Here is a 17,082-nt window from a genome sequence, read left to right on the forward strand (position 1 = left end):
CAGGAAAAAGTGATGGACTCAAGTATAAGCCCCTCCCCAATATAGCCTCTCCACAGTAGCCATATGTTACCCTAGTACAAGTCCGCCCCCACCTCCCCATAGCAAGATCATATAGCTGTGTCTCAAGAAGCCACTAGATCAGGCATGAGCAAACTTGACCCTCCTGCTGTTAAGGAACTACAAGTCCCACAATGCATTGCAGGAGTCTTACAGCCAAAGTCATGACTCATAAAGGAAAATGCATTGTGGGACTTGTAGTTCCTTAACAGCTGGAGGGTCAAGTTTGCCCATGCCTGCACTAGATGGTGTCATAGATATGAGACATAGCAATTGCCGCACAGGAAGAATCAACGATCATTGCACCACTGACACGCTGCTGGCACGCTCCGCTCCACAAGCCAGGAGACACAGGTAGTCTTGAGCAGCGCACTCCGCACACCACATTGCAGGGGATGGGGGTACAGACACAGCAGGGAGCCAGAGGGCAAGAGCAGGATCACTAGTGCACAATCCTTACACTTCTCTGCCATTAGCAAAACTTGCACCACCATCTGTTTTGCTCCACTGACTCGCATACAAGCCGAGGGGTTAACTTTTCAGCACATTTTTTATGCTGGAAAATTAGGCTTATACACGAGTATACACAGTAGGTTATCAGTAAAGTGGGACGTTGCACAACGTTATGATCAATCCAAAAACATAGTTGCACAAACAGCGAGGAAAGGCAAGTACCAGCATATTATAAATGTAAACTCAACAAGCTTTATGTATAGCATATAAAAAAGTCTAATTGACAAGCGCTTCCTCCATTGAATAACACTCCTACACCTTCACCTGTTCACCCAGTGAAAGCCTCATTCACCAAAAAAGAGCTGTGGTTACAGTAGCAGGGGGGTCTCTGCAGGGAAGAGGGGGCACCTATACCTTGCTAACCTATACTGGGCCACCTATAGCTCTCTAACCTATACTGGCATAGGCAAAGGCAAAGGGGGATTACAGCTGCCTAGAATACTTCCCTCAGACCAGGGCCAGTGTCTGGGGACAGGCAAAAGTTGAGACACCAGAATATCTGCAGGTATCCTGCAGCTCACAGCACTGCCCCCTTTCTTTCCCTGCTACAGTTGACTTTGCATGTAGCAGCAGCGTGTGTACAGAGCATGGATCACCAGTGTGTGTACAGAGCATGGAGCTGCAGCGTGTGTACAGAGCATGGAGCAGCAGTGTGTGCACAGAGCACGGAGCGGCAGCGTGTGTACAGAGCATGGAGCAGCAGTGGGTGTACAGTGCACGGAGTAGCAGCATGTGTACAGAGCACAGAGCAGCAGCGTGTGTACAGAGCACGGAGCAGCAGCGTGTGTACAGAGCACGGAGTGTCCGTGTTTGTACAGAGCATGGAGCAGCAGTGTGTGTACAGAGCATGGAGCAGCAGCGTGTGTACAGAGCATAGAGCAGCAGCAGTGTGTGTGCAGAGCATAGAGCAGCAGCAGTGTGTGTACAGAGCATGGAGCAGCAGTGTGTGTACAGAGCATGGAGCAGCAGTGTGTGTACAGAGCATGGAGCAGCAGTGTGTGTACAGAGCATGGTGCAGCAGTGTGTGTACAGAGCATAGAGCAGCAGTGTGTGTACAGAGCATGGAGCAGCAGCGTGTGTACAGAGCATGGAGCAGCAGTGTATGTACAGAGCATGGAGCAGCAGTGTGTGTACAGAGCATGGAGCAGCAGTGTGTGTACAGAGCATGTAGCAGCAGCGTGTGTACAGAGCATGGATCACCAGTGTGTGTACAGAGCATGGAGCAGCAGTGTGTGTACAGAGCACGGAGCGGCAGCGTGTGTACAGAGCATGGAGCAGCAGTGGGTGTACAGTGCACGGAGTAGCAGCATGTGTACAGAGCACGGAGCAGCAGCGTGTGTACAGAGCACGGAGCAGCAGCGTGTGTACAGAGCACGGAGTGTCCGTGTGTGTACAGAGCATGGAGCAGCAGCGTGTGTACAGAGCATGGAGCAGCAGCGTGTGTACAGAGCAAGGAGCGGCAGCATGTGTACAGAGCATGGAGCGGCAGCAGTGTGTGTACAGAGCATAGAGCAGCAGCGTGTGTACAGAGCATGGAGTGGCAGCAGTGTGTGTACAGAGCATGGAGCAGCAGTGTGTGTACAGAGCATGGAGCAGCAGCGTGTGTACAGAGCATGGAGCGGCAGCGTGTGTACAGAGCATGGAGCGGCAGCAGTGTGTGTACAGAGCATGGAGCAGCAGCGTGTGTACAGAGCATAGAGCAGCAGTGTGTGTACAGATCATGGAGCAGCTCTGGGGAACTTAACCGAGACAGGTATAAGCACAGCCCTATTCCCTTATGTGTGAATGCTTCACTTTCCCCTTCATCACCTCATTATTATCTGTATCCAAACTGCTCCTGATCGATCTCGTTGTCGATCGGGAGCAGATCGGACATTTAGGAAATAATTGTCAGATCCTGTCAGTCGGACAGGAAATTGCATTGTGTATCCAGCATGATGTCCTGCCATATTATTATACTGTATTGTGCATGGCTGAGGGAGACCTTTCAGGAATCCCCCCTTGAAAACTCTGGGTTTGTACCTGACTGGGGGCACATGCTGCAGTTAAAAACCTCGGTATCCGCAGTAGCGTCGTGACGGGGGGCAGCTACCTATCTAACCTATACCGGGGTTCTTCCCTTGTAGAATGTATCAAGGATGCAAACTTAACAGTGAAAATAAAAAAAAAAACTAAATTGACTTTTGAGTCATATGTGACAAAAAAAATCATATACATAATATGTAGGACGAACCACAAGAATTTTAAAAACGGATTGATGAGCACATTTATAAGATCAAAAAGGGACATGAAAATCACAGTGTACCGGCACACTTTAAGAAAAAACATGACTGTGACCCTGCCCAGATGTATTTCTGTGTGGTAGAAAAGCTTAACCCACAGTGGAGAGGGTGTAATAGGGTACGTGAACTCTCCAAAATGGAAACATGATGGATTTATAATCTCCATACACTAAAAGCAGAAGGTTTGAACATCGAAATTTATTTAAATTGCTTCATTTCTAATGACTAAGCGCACAATACAGGAAAGCTATGAAATATTTTTCTCATCACTAGGAGGTGGTAGTTAGATTACGCCTCACGATGAATGAGGCATATAATTGTGGAGGCAGGAAATTTGGGCGCATGAGGCAGGTGGACAAAAAGGGCGCCGCCATTCACTCCCATAATAAATATCATTTAATGGGCGCCCAACAGGAAAAAAGGGCGCCGGAGAAAAATAACGTTTTACAAGCGGCGCCCGGAGACTTTTAATGTTTTATAACAGCTTCTCATGATCACACATTATTTAAGGATTTTTAATTTTTTAAACATTATTTTTAAACGAAAAACAGTACAATATTTTTTTAAACATTATTTTTAAACAAAAACAGCATAATATTTTGTTAAAACGTTATTAATGCTTATCACAGGGGGGTCTTAGGTTTAGGCACCACCAGGGGGGTCTTAGGTTTAGGCACCACCAGGGGGGTCTTAGGGTTAGGTACCACCAGGGGGGTCTTAGGGTTAGGCACCACCAGGGGGGTTTTAGGGTTAGGCACCACCTGGGGGGTCTTAGGGTTAGGCACCACCTGTGGGATCTTAGGTTTAGGCACCACCAGGGGGGTCTAGGGGTTAGGGATAGGTACAGGGAGGATTCTGTGTGAGAGTAGGGTTAGGTTTAGTTTTAGTAAAATTCTTATTAATCTTTTATAAAACGTTATTATACATTTCACTTTTTAAACAGGGAAGATTAAGGTTTTTACAATTGCCGATTTCATACACATTATTTAATGATTTATAACTTTATAAAACATTATTTTTAAACGAAATATAGCACAATTTTTTTTAAACGTTATTCATGCTTATCGTTTAAAACCACGCGCCCTTTTTCCCCGACGCCCTTTTTTAACGTGCGCTATAATTGTACGTATGGGGAATGTAGATGTATGATATATTAGTACAAGGCAGAGGGGAGGGGGCAAGGAAGCATAGAGGATGGGCATCACCATGCACAGGTTTGAATAGAATCATTTGTGTATGTGTATATACTGTGTTTAAGCCGTGGGGGGAGGGTGATCACAAGTAGCAAGCATTTAGTTGATTAAGGTTATATTTGCACAGGTTCTTCATAACTTTCATAATTGTACACAGGTTGACACATAGACTATGCACTTTATGGATGCATGCAGTACACACTTGTAGTAGCGCTAGATGGGTAAATGTGAGAGGGGGGGGGATATATATATGTTATGGAGAATAGGAAGGATCACCCCTATGGCCTGGTGCACACCAAAAACCGCTAGCAGATCCGCAAAATGCTAGCAGATATTGAAACACTTTTTCTTCTTTTTCTGTAGCGTTTCAGCTAGCGTTTTGCGGTTTTGTGTAGCGGTTTTGGTGTAGTAGATTTCATATATTGTTACAGTAAAGCTGTTACTGAACAGCTTCTGTAACAAAAACGCCGGCAAAACAGCTCTGAACAGGCGTTTTTCAGAGCGGTTTGCGTTTTTCCTATACTTTATATTGAGGCAGAAACGCCTCCGCAATCCAAAAGATGCCTCACCCCGGGAGGATTCGTTTCTGTAAAATGCCTCCCGCTCTGGTGTGCACCAGCCCATTGAAATACATTACCCAAGCGTATCCGCAGCCGCAAGTGGATCGCAAAACTCAGACGAACCGCTCTGGTGTGCACTAGGCCTATATGATCATTGATATGCATAGAAGATATGGTGGGAGTGAAGCGCTGACATGTATCAACATTGGAATGCAAACAAAGATACTGTTATCTCCAGTTTGGATGCACAATTGAAGATGAATTTGTTTTTAACCATTTCAGTGATGCTCTGCTAAAAAAAATATTCTGGGATAGTAGCTTTCAAGCTGTGAGGAATCTTTTAGAGCAAAGTAGAAATGCTGACTTTCAGACCACTTTAAGTAAGTACTGCAGACTAGAGTAATTTATTTGCACTTCTTATTGGCTGACTGGCAGTTTGCGGAGTGCTGTCTGGGAGTGAGCATTCCTTTTGTGTTTGGTAACAGTGCTATGTAGGCAGCACACTATCACCAGCACAGTACTGCATGTTACAGTAGATTCTAGAATTCATGCTGGTGGAGAGGTTAGAAATTACAGAGCACAGACCACAGGCACCGGGGCATTTTTATACTTGGGCCAGGCAGGTGGCGTGACTAAGCTGATTTCTGATAGATTTCAAATCAGTCTGTAGTGTATGGGCAGGCAACAGATCTCTCTATGAACAGATTTGATTAGAGAGAGATCTGTCTCATGGTCGATCTCTCTAATGCTGGGAACACATGATACGGTTTTTGCGATCGATTCTCCGTGCGTTCGATTCTCTGCTCGATTTTCTCATCTTCCGCTCGTTTGTCATATTTTTTTTCCATTCACGTCTATAAAAAATCGGGAGGTAAACAATCGAGTGGAAAATCGGACACGACAGAATTTATCAGTTGAAGGCATCTATCAGAACGATTCTACCGCAAAAATGAAACGTGTGTTCCAAGCAATATACATCACCTAATGAATAGCCACCATTTACTCCATTCACACCTTCACTCCAATCGTTTTCTAGGATTGAGCTGATTTTAACACAATCTTTCTAAGTTTACACCTACTTATGTGTGATTAAAATAATTTGAAACAATGCCTTGACTGAGTGCAGTGTGAATATTTTATTGGTTTTGTTCTGCAATACAAAATTGTCACTTCCATTGTTTACATTACTGAAATCAGTACTCTTTAGTGGTAGTAGTCATAGTAGTGGGTGCAAGTTTTATCAGCAGTATAATAGAGAGATGACAATGAGTGTAGACAAGATCGAAACAGCTCCCTCTGCTGTTCACTGCTGATATGCACAGTGCAGTTCACCTCCACCATGGTGGCCTCCCACAAGTACACACTCACTATTAGAGATGTAGCGAACGGTTCCCGAACCGTTCGCCGGCGAACCGCTCTGCTACTCTGGGCCTCTTACTACTTCCGGGTCGCAATGACCCGGAGTAGTACGCCTGCGCTGCCCGGCGGAGCGCGTCCTAGATTGCGCTCCTGTTGCCGGGCACTCTCTGCGCATGAGCGTGACGTCACTCATGACGTCACGCACATGCGCAGAAAGTGCCCGGCAACGGGAGCGCGATCTAGGACGCGCTCCGCCGGGCAGCGCAGGCGTACTACTCCGGGTCATTGCGACCCGGAAGTAGTAAGAGGCCCAGAAAGGTTCGCCAGGCAAACGGTTCAGGCCATCACTACTCACTATGTGCCCCATTGCCCCTGAAACTTTTTGCGGGGCATTTTCATTTTTTTTTTAAATACTTCCACTGACTTGCATTCAAATCACAGTAAAATTGTGGCAAAAATGGTGGCGATCACAATAAACAATAAAAAAATCGCAATAACGGCTATTTTGCCACAATTTTACAGTGATTTTAATGCATTTTTTTTTTAACAAAAATGACCCACAAAACTTTCTCCAGTATGCCAGGGCCCTCACCATGTGCCTCTGAGAAGCAATACATTGGTCAAAAACTGAATTTTGGTCCTTTCCAGTCGGTGTTAGTCTATCACACAATGGCTATCGTTCATAAAAGTGCTGTCGGTAAAATAAATCTGTGCGGGGAAACACCGCTGTCGGTATTTCAGCCTTCTGGGTGGTCATTCATAAAAATGTTTCTAGTTGCGATAGGAGTGCGGAGATATCCCGCTGTAGGCTAGCGATAGGCTGTCGGTAGGCATGCGGAAACAGGAGAAGCTGTCCGAGTCCCTCCATGCGGTGTTCTCTCTGCTGCTGCTTGGGAGGTCTGTCCCATTCACTAACATGTACTCCGCATGCTTATCGCTACATCCAGGGGAGCGGTAATCCCCGTCCGCATACCGCTTGAGTTAATTTTTATGAATTTACATTTTGTTAAATTTACGCATAGAATCACCGCACAATGGTTATCATTCATAAAGCGTTCCCGCATGCGGAAATGCTAAAAACAGCCGACTTTACCGACCACTGAGCAAAATGTGTATTCATAAAGGCTGTTTCCGCATGCGAAGCGGACTTTCCCGAGCAGAGCGATAAATTACCGCATTGTGCGGTGATTCTCTGCAGAAATGTAACAAAATGTCAATTCATAAAAACTAACACAGGCGGTATGCGGACGGGGATTACCGCTCCCCTGGATGTAGCGATAAGCATGCGGAGTACATGTAAGTGAATGGGACAGACCTCCCAAGCAGCAGCAGAGAGAACACCGCATGGAGGGACTCGGCCAGCTTCTCCTGTTTCTGCATGCCTACCGCTAGCCTACAGCGGAATATCTCCGCACTCCTATCACAACTAGAAACATTTTTATGAATGACCACCAAGAAGGCTGAAATACCGACAGCTGTGTTTCCCCGCATGGATTTACTTTACCGACAACACTTTTATGAATGATAGCCAATGCGGTAATTTATCGGTCTGCTCGGGAAAGTCCGCTTCGCATGCGGAAACAGCCTTAATGAATACACATTTTGCTCAGTGCTCGGTAAAGTCAGCTGTTTTTTCCGAAGAGGATTCCAGACCTCTTGCAGTTCTAATAGTACTACTTGGAAAAGAACATTATTTATACAGTTTATGATTTCAATGTAAATGTATTATAGAAGGCAGAGTTACATTAAAATACAACATAGGTAATAGTGACTCTGCAGAAGAGAAGCACATATAATAATATGGTACTTACTGGGAGCTGCAATATAGATATTATTACTAGCATCAGGACGCTGCCCTGAAACACACAGAGAGAAGAGATTACTATCAGGAAATAATTTTCTCTTTCACATTCTTCATACAGGAGATGAATCAGCCGGAGCCCAATCTGCTGTTATTTCTCAGCATATAATAACTGCTTCATCACCAGATACATTAATAACCTCCCTATCAATTCAGGGCCAGGCAGAGGCAAGAAGGGCTCCAGCCTCAGGGCGCAGTGTACGAGGGGGTGGACAACTCACTCAGCTATCACTCCCCTTTTGTGTTTGAAGCAGAGATATATAAGAAAAGTGGATACATGGCAGTGACTGCAAGCCTGATAACTAGAGATTAAGGTGTGTGTGTGTGTGGGTTGGAGGCCCTGGGGCGCCTCTTACTCTAATAGCAATCCATGTGTAATGGCTGGGGTGGGAGGTATCGAGCAGAGCAGTCAAAACCAGTCTTATCAGTCTGACGACAGCTTGTACTCGCGTGCAACGGTCGTCAGAACGACCGCCCCGTGGGTGGATCGGACGACCCGTAGTTTGAAAAAGGCTGGCGTGTTTACTCCCTTTAAGCCACTCTATAAAATCAGACATGAATGAGAACAAACCCAAAATGTGTGGTGTTGGTACAGGCTGTGTATGTGGGGGTCAACTCACCAAGACCACCACCTCCCTTCCAAAGAGTTCCATCTTTTGATACTTCTGTCTTCACAGCAGAAGTTCCGGTTTAGAAGGCAGAAGTGTCTGAAAATGAAGAGCAGTGTGGCTTGTGCGGAAGGTAGATAGTGGCCTAGATGAGTTAGCCCCCACTTACACAGCGCTCTGAACATTCCAGGACAAATCTGCTTGTTGCTAAATCCTTCTCGCATCCCTGGATAAGATCTTACAAGAACATCGAGAATGCGGTAAATCAGACTTCAGTTTGTAATATTCTATTCATGAAAAACTGAATTGAACTTTTCAGAACCATCTCATAACTAGAATACATTTTCATCTCATAACTGGAATAATGTTCACAGTCACGTTACACCAAATTGTCAGAAAGGAAACCCAAACATTTCCGTAAGCCTAATTTTCCACTACAAATCGCGATCCTGGGTTTGTAGAAAAGATTGGACTGACACCAGGTAACTGTGCAGCTGGTTGAGGGTAGGTGGTGCACAGGCTGTGCCTACAGACAGACTAGGATAGATTGTATAGCAAAAAAAGGCAAAATAATCCAAGCACTAGCCAAAATCCAAGAAATCATTACTTTATGTCATCCCCAACATGAAAGACAGTGAATGCATAATGTATAGCCTGACAGGCTGTTTCACTGGATACCCTGCTTTGTCAGAAGCAAAAACAATGTACTAATAAATCGCGATCCCAAACATGATGTGATTGCGATTTTTCTGTTTACTGTGATTGCGTTTTTCTGACGATTCATTAGGGAGAAAAAAACAGGGAAGTCGCAAGAAAAAATCCCCTCCTGAACAGTCTATGTAGGGCTCATGTCTGGGTTTCCTACACAGACAATACAGCTGTGATATGTATCTATCAGACTTACCTGAGCGTCTCTTCCATACAATGACTCCAATACCAGCAGCAATAACTATGGCAAGAGTGACAACCACAGCAATCACTATGTACGTCTTGTCCTGAGACTCTGCATTGGGATCTGAGAGGGGAACATAAAGGAAACATCACGAGATAAGGATCTGAAGTATGTAGTGCAGGACAAGCAGTATATGATGCAGACAACAGGCCACTCCCCCAACCAATGATAGCCAATATTAGTACAGAGATACAAGGGGAGTTTGAAGGATGATATTGCATAAAAAAAATGTGCACACTTAAAATAATCCCAGATGAATCTGAGATTTTTCATATACAATTATTAAAAATGTTGATGCATACTCCTAGTCCAACAAATACCTGACGCATGTTTCTCGGCTCTATAGGTGTTTCATCAGAGGTCACTTATTCACATTCAGTACACATGCATTTCATATTGATCCAAAAACTCTAAAGATTACCTAAAGCACTGGGCTAACATCTCTGTGCACCAGGGACGCCGCCAGCATACAGGCGAGCCACGCCCCCCGCTTGGGGCCTCACACTACAGGGGGCCTGCTCTGCTGCTGGCGGCAGGTGTGCAGGTGGTGCGGCCACACAGGGCACCAGGCAGAGTGGCAGAAGACTGTGCGCAGCGGTGGAGGGAGCTGGCAGAGAGAAGTTTCCACTTACCTGCCACGATACTGCCCACAGTTTCTATCTTCATCCTGTTCCAGCATCTGTCATTATGGTAGCAGCGCTCCCTGTGATGACGTAACCACATGGGGGTAGCTCTTACTAATGCGACGGGCACTGGGAGAGGATGAAGATAGATAGCTGTGTGCAGGATCAAGGCAGGTAAGTGGAAACTTCTCTCTGCGCGCTCCCCCCGCCGCTGCGCACAGTCTTCTGCCACTCTGCCTGCTGCGCCCACCCTCCTGCCTATACTGGGGGCATCTTCCAATCTAATCTATACTGGGGCATATACCTATCTAATCTATACTGGGGGCATATACCTATCTAACCTATACTGGGGGCACATACCTATCTAACCTATACTGAGGAGTACCTACCTATCTAACCTATACTGCGTGCACCTACCTATCTAATGTATACTGCGAGCACCTACCTATTTAACCTACACTGGGGGCACCTACCTATCTAACCTATACTGGGAGCAACTATGCTGGCTACCTATATTGAAGGCACCTACCTATCTAACCTATACTGGAGGCACCTACCTATCTAACCTATATGGCGGTACCTACCTATCTAACCTATACTGGGGCAAATATACTGACTACCTATATTGGAGGCACCTACCTATCTAACCTATATGGTGACACCTACCTATCTAACCTATATGGGGCACCTACCTATCTAACCTATACTGAGGGCAACTATATGGGCTACCTATACTGGGGGGGGGGGGACCTATAGCTGGCTACCTATACTTCTGGCACCTATACCTGTCTCCACTCTCCACGTTGGGGCCGCATTTTACACCCTTGCCCTGGGTTCAATTTAGCCTAGAAACTGCAAGTATTTGGCTCCACCGACATCATGTTTTGGCCACGCCCAATTTTTTACCTTGTTTTCATGTGTGGCTATCCATTTTTCACCCCCATGGGTGCACCAGATGCCAGGCTAGGTGAGGGTTAGAGGTGAGGAGGCGGAGAGGACAGCGGGAGCCGGCAGCTATGCGTCCCACAGGACGCATTCTCTGCTATGTGGGGGGCGCTGAGATCTTCAATCAATTTAATTGAAGATTGCAAGATAAGAGGATACTGTATTCGTGGAATCATTTCCGAGGATATTGGCGTGGGAATTTTTTTTAAAGGTACAGGTAAGTATTTCTGGCTAATTAAGAAAATTAAAGGACTTTTTTCGTGGTTGTGTTTTTATTTCATTTAACCCTTTGTGGAAATAGGTAAGGGGTACTTTGTACCCCTATACTTATTTCTCCTGGGAGGGGGGTGGACATCTGGCATCTCCCAGATGCCACCATGAACCCCCCCCAGGGAGTCAATCGCCCCCAACTCCTCCTGGGGCATCGGAGGTGGGGAAGAGCCCCTTGTCCATGGATTGGACAAGGGCTCTGGGGGTGAGGGGAAGGCTTAGCTGCCCCTCTCCCCTGGAGCTTCCCCATACCATGGACCATGCGGGCTGGTATAGCTCAGGGTGTGAAGCCCCACGCGGCAGGGGCTCTGCATTATGGCCATTCCAGCCTGCATGGGGGACAAGGGGTTACAAAGAGCTCAGAAGGGGGGACCCCACGTCATTTTTTGGGGGAAATTTCCCATGCTCTGAACATATAAAACAAATTAAATAAAAAATATATTGAAAAAAATGTATTTTTTTTTAAAAGTTGTTTCCCACTATCTTTTTAACATATCCTGCAAATTTGGTGTTGCTAGGATATAAGGGGCCTTTGCTATTAACTGCTAAAGTCGACGGGAATTGTTTCCCGCAGAAATGTAATTTATAGATTTAAATGTATACTATTTTTCTTTGAACTTTTAAAATGGATTTTCTCAAAAAGTATAAGGTCTTTTTGGAAAAAAAAATTTCCTCTTGTTCCCACTGTTCTTCTTAACCTTCCCATGCAAATTTGGTGTTTTTGGCATTCAAGGGGACTTTGCTATTAACCGTTAAAGTCGGCGGCAGTTGGAACATTTCCCACACTCAGCAGGAGATCTTTAAAGTCTTTTCTCAAAAAGTATAAGGTCTTTTTGAAAAAATGTTTTCCTCTTGTAGTCACTGACCCCTCTCCCTCTTGTGTTTACTTAATTGTATCAAGTGAGGAATGTGACACATTCTCTGACTGTGCAGAAGCTCCTGGACACAGACAGATACTCAAAGCATGTCTGCCTTCAATAAAAGATGAATAAAACCAGTTATGAATAAAATGCAAAGACAGCTCTCAAAGCAAAAAGCTGTACTTTTGGGAACTCGAAATGAATAATAATACTTATGCACAAATGCAAATAGGATAACCGTTTGGCATATAAAAAGTAGGAAAACATGTTTTTAATGAATATTATGTCAGGATTTTATACTGCTTTAAGTCAAAATTTGCCAGGGGTATGAATAATTATGGGCAGCACTGTACGTTGTGAATCCTCCAATAAGGAATGAAACCACCACTGTCTACCTGGGTACTTCTGCGCAGTGTAGGTGACTAAGCAAAATAATGCATTCTTCTGTGAACTAAGACCCCGGCTTTTAACTTAGCTGTAGGGATAACAGTGGTGCCTGGATGAGTGAATCTGTGAATGCATTTGTTTGAACATTTGCATGCGAGAGTGCGAAGGGTTAATAGATGTTTGCTGTTTTCTGGCAACACCCCCTTCAGCACCTCCCTTTCCTTAATAACTTATTTAATGTCCTAACTAGAGGCGATGTGCCTGGAATATATGTGTTTTTTTCTTGTTACTTACCCCTGTGGCTAGGGTTTTAATTCAGTGCACTCCCTCCTTCCCCTGTATGTGTTTTTTTTTTGTCAGCATGCACACAGCTTATGCTGGTGTATGTGCATGGTGCACATGGATACATTACGTTAGCTCCCTTGTGCGATTGGTAAGATGTGCTATCTGTCCCAGGAGAGGACGTCAGGATGTGTGCTCCTAATCCCTAGATAGGTTTGATACAATGAATGTTTGCATGTCTGCACTATGCATGTTACAGGGCCAGAGTTAAGACACCTATGTTTACCTGGGTACTTCTGCGCAGTATAGTCAGTGCAGTTTCTAGGCTAAAATGCACCCAGGGCGAGTGTGTAAAAATTGCCCCCCCCCCCCCCAAGCAAGGTATGGGTGCCTGTAGTATAGGTTAGCCAGGTCTAGTTGCACTTAGTATAGGTCCCCCAGTATAGGTAGCCAAGAATAGGTACCCCAGTATAGGTAGCCAGGCATAGGTGAGCCAGTATAGTTGCCCCCGCTATAGGTTAGCCAGGCAGGTGCCTCCAGTATAGGTAGCCAGTATAGTTGCCCCCAGTATAGGTTAGATAGGCAGGCGCCCCCGGTATAAGTTAGATAGGTAGGTGCCCCAGTACAGGTTAGCTAGGTGGGTGCCTCTAATATAGGTAGCCAGAATAGTTGCCCCCAGCATAGGTTAGATAGGTAGGTGCCCCCCAGTATAGGTTAGATGGGTAGCTGCCCCCCAGTATAGGTTAGATTAGGTAGGTGCCCCCCAGTATAGGTTAGATTAGGTAGCTGCCCCCCAGTATAGGTTAGATTAGGTAGCTGCCCCAGAGGCGTAGCTAGGGTTGTGAACGCCCGGGGACAAAGACAGTTTTTGCGCCCCCCCCCCAGGAGAAAATGGGTGTGGTCATGTAGGTAGCCAGGGATCCCACCCTGCAGATGGCCAGAGAGCCCCTGTTTAGGTAGCCAGAGATCCCCCTCCATTCAGGTAGCCAGAAAGTTACGTAGTTATTTGGGTTGAAAAAAGGCATACATCCATCAAGTGTGAAAAACACATTAAGTGTGAACTAGCCCATTGATTAACATGAGTTCTCAGGTTTTCTGTGCAGAATACGCATACGAAAACTGTCAAGTGTGTTCCCTGCCTCACACTCACCTCACCTCTCGAGTTGTAGCAGCACAGAGGGAGATGTAATTCTGGATCTGGCAATTCACAGATGCCCGAATTACTCTTACGCGTCCTGTGCAGCAAAATTATGCTATGTCTGCACCCAGCTTCGGCTGCGAGCCAAAATGAACGGATTCGATATGGGATGGCTTACAGCAGGCGGGGTGAGAAGGGAACCAATATGCTCAACTCAGTGTTCTCCCCAGGCCCTTTTAGCCAGGTGCTCCACCCAGGTAGTTTTGGTGAGCACCCGGCTGTCATCAGCTCACCTCCTCCTCTGCTATAAGCAGAGTTCTGCAGACAAGCACCAGCCCTGCATTCTCTCATCTCACCCCACCCAGCTACTTTTTCATGCCACCCGGAATAAAATTCTGGGGAGAACACTGTCAACTGTTGCTGAAAGAAAGATCAGGTGTTTGCTATGTAAATACATAATAATAAGGGAGGATATTACACTAATGCTGGGCATAGACGGTGCATTTACTTCTTATCAATCGAGCCGTTGATGGCTCGATTGATAATTTCCGACAGGTCCGATCACTGCGTGGATCGATTCCCCGCTCGGTACACGCGGGTGGACAATAGCAAAAATCGAGCGGAAGATAAGGAAGTGCCCGCGGGGCCGAGCGTGAATCGATCCGGGCGGCCGCGGGGACGCGGCGGGAGTCGATCCGTCAGCTAATCGAGCTGCCGGATCTAACCGTCTATGCCCAGCATAAGACAATGGAGTGATTAGATTAGTGAGCTCCTCTGAGGACAGTCAGTGACATGACTATGTACTCTCTAAAGTGCCGCGGAAGACATAGCCGGCCTTTGACCTGTGCGACCAGAGCGGTCGCTCAGGGTGCCGGCTTCCAAGGGGGCGCCTAATAGCTGGTTACCTATACTGAAGGCACCTATAGCTGGCTACCTTTACTGAGAGCACCAACACCTGGCTACCTATACTGGAAGCACCTATGCCTGGCTACCTGTGGGGGGGATGGAGACCTTCAACTGACTTCTTATACTATGACTATGGTAGGATTAGAGTGTGAGCTCCTCTGAGGACAGTCAGTGACATGACTATGTACTCTGTAATGTGCTGCAGAAGATGTTTGTGCTATATAAATACATAATAATAATATGGTAGGACATTAGACTATGACTATGGTAGGATTAGAGTGTGAGCTCCTCTGAGGACAGTCAGTGACATGACTATGTACTCTGTAATGTGCTGCAGAAGGTGTTTGTGCTATATAAATACATAATAATAATATGGTAGGGCATTAGACTATGACTTTGGTAGGATTAGATTGTGAGATCCCCTGAGGACAGTCAGTGACATGACTATGTACTCTGTAATGTGCTGCAGAAGATGTCAGTGCTATATAAATACACTAGCTGATTGCCCGGCGTTGCCCGGGTATGTATTTGGCTGGTGTTGGCTCCGCCTACTTTTTCTAACCCTAACACACAATTACTCACTGACCAAGTTTGTGAGCTTTGCGGTCTTTGGTATCAATAATCTGCATTGAAATGAAACAAATCTGATTGGGTGTCAGTGGCTCCACCCCCTTTTCTGAATTTGAACCCCAGTCACCCAATAACCAACTGTACCAGGTTTGAGGCCTGTGCCATTAACAGTTCAAGAATGGTAGCAATTAAATATTCCCCTTGAAAAGCAACAGATGAAGTTTGATTCACTTTTGTAGGCTCCACCCACTTTTCTGAATATTAATCCCAGTCACCCAGTGACCAACTGTGCAAAGTTTAAAAACCCTGCCATTAACAGAATGGCTGCAGTTTACATTTTCCCAGTGAAATTTGTATTTGTCTCCACCCACTGATGACCCGGCGTTGCCCGGGTATGTATTTGACTGGTGTTGGCTCCGCCCACTATCTAACCCTAACACACAAACACTCAATGACCAAGTTTGTGAGCTCTGGGGTCCTTGGCATCAATAATTTGTATATTCCCATAGAAATTAAACAAATCAGATAGGCTGTTTGTGGCTTCACCCCTCTATAGCATTTGAACCCCAGTCACCCAATGACCAACTGTAGCAGGTTTGAGGCATCTACTATTAACAGTGTAAAAATGGCAGCAATTTAAATATTCCACTTGAAAATCACCAGGTGAATTTTGATTGGCTATTATAGGCTCCACCCACTTCCCTAAATATTAATCTCAGTCACTCAGTGACCATCTGGGCAAAGATTGGGAACCCTGAAATAAACAGTGTAAGAAGGGCTGCAGTTTACACTTTCCCAGTGAAATGTGTTTTTGGCTCCGCCCACTTTTTGTAACCTGGACACAAAGTCACTACTCAATGCCCAAGTTTGTGAGTTTTTGGGTCCTTGGCATCAATAATTTGTATTTTCCCACGAAATGAAACAAATCTGATTCACTGTTTGTGGCTCTGTCCCCTTTTCTGAATTTGAACCTCAGTGACCCAATGACCAACTGTACCAGGTTTGAGGCTTGTGCCATTAACAGTGCAAGAATGGCAGCAATTGTAATATTCTCCTTGAAAAGTGACGTGATTTTTGATTGGCATTTTTAGGCTCCACCCACTTTTCTGAATATTAATCCCAGTCACCCTGTAACCAGCTATGCTAAGTTTGAGAACCCTGCCATTAACAGTGAAGAAGGGCTGCAGTTTACAATTTCCCAGAAAAATCTGTTTTTAACTCCACCCACTTTTTGTAACCTTGACACACAGGCACTACTCAATGACCAAGTTTGTGAGCTTTTGGGTTCCTGGCATCAAAATTGTGCTAATGGAAGCAGTTTATCCAGCAAAGAAATCTGGCTGTTTTTGGCTCCGCCCCTTTACTGAATTTGAACCCCAAACACTTAACGACCGACTGTAGCAGGTTTGAGGCCTCTGCTATTAACAGTGTGAGAATGGCTGCAGTTTCAATATTCCCCTTGAAAATCAATAGGTGAATTTTGATTGGGTCTTGTAGGCTCCACCTACTTTTCCGAATATTAATCCTAGTCACCCAGTGACCAACTGTGTGAAGTTTGAGGACCCTGCCATTAACAGTGTAAGAAAAGCTGCAGTTTACATTTCCCCATGTAAAAAGTTAGTTGTTTTTGGCTCCGCCCACTATTTCTAATTTTGACATACAGTCACTTAATGACCAAGTTTATGAGCTTTGGGGTCTTTGCCATCAATAAGTTGC

General features: G+C 45.5%; 1 protein-coding gene across 1 annotated transcript in view; it reads right to left on the reverse strand.

Moving 5' to 3' along the window:
* The window catches only part of LOC137543598 (class I histocompatibility antigen, F10 alpha chain-like), a 97,738-nt gene that overhangs the window by 747 nt on the left and 79,909 nt on the right, over window positions 1-17,082 (reverse strand). Inside the window, exons 5-6 of the mRNA XM_068264698.1 lie at window positions 9,338-9,448; window positions 7,776-7,820 (exon numbers count right to left, since the gene is read on the reverse strand). Of these exons, the coding sequence (XP_068120799.1) occupies window positions 7,776-7,820; window positions 9,338-9,448 (156 nt within the window). The remainder of the gene's footprint in view (window positions 1-7,775; window positions 7,821-9,337; window positions 9,449-17,082) is intronic.

This window comes from Hyperolius riggenbachi, unplaced genomic scaffold (genome assembly GCF_040937935.1).
Source record: "Hyperolius riggenbachi isolate aHypRig1 unplaced genomic scaffold, aHypRig1.pri scaffold_113, whole genome shotgun sequence".
In the NCBI taxonomy this organism is placed as follows: Eukaryota; Metazoa; Chordata; class Amphibia; order Anura; family Hyperoliidae; genus Hyperolius; species Hyperolius riggenbachi.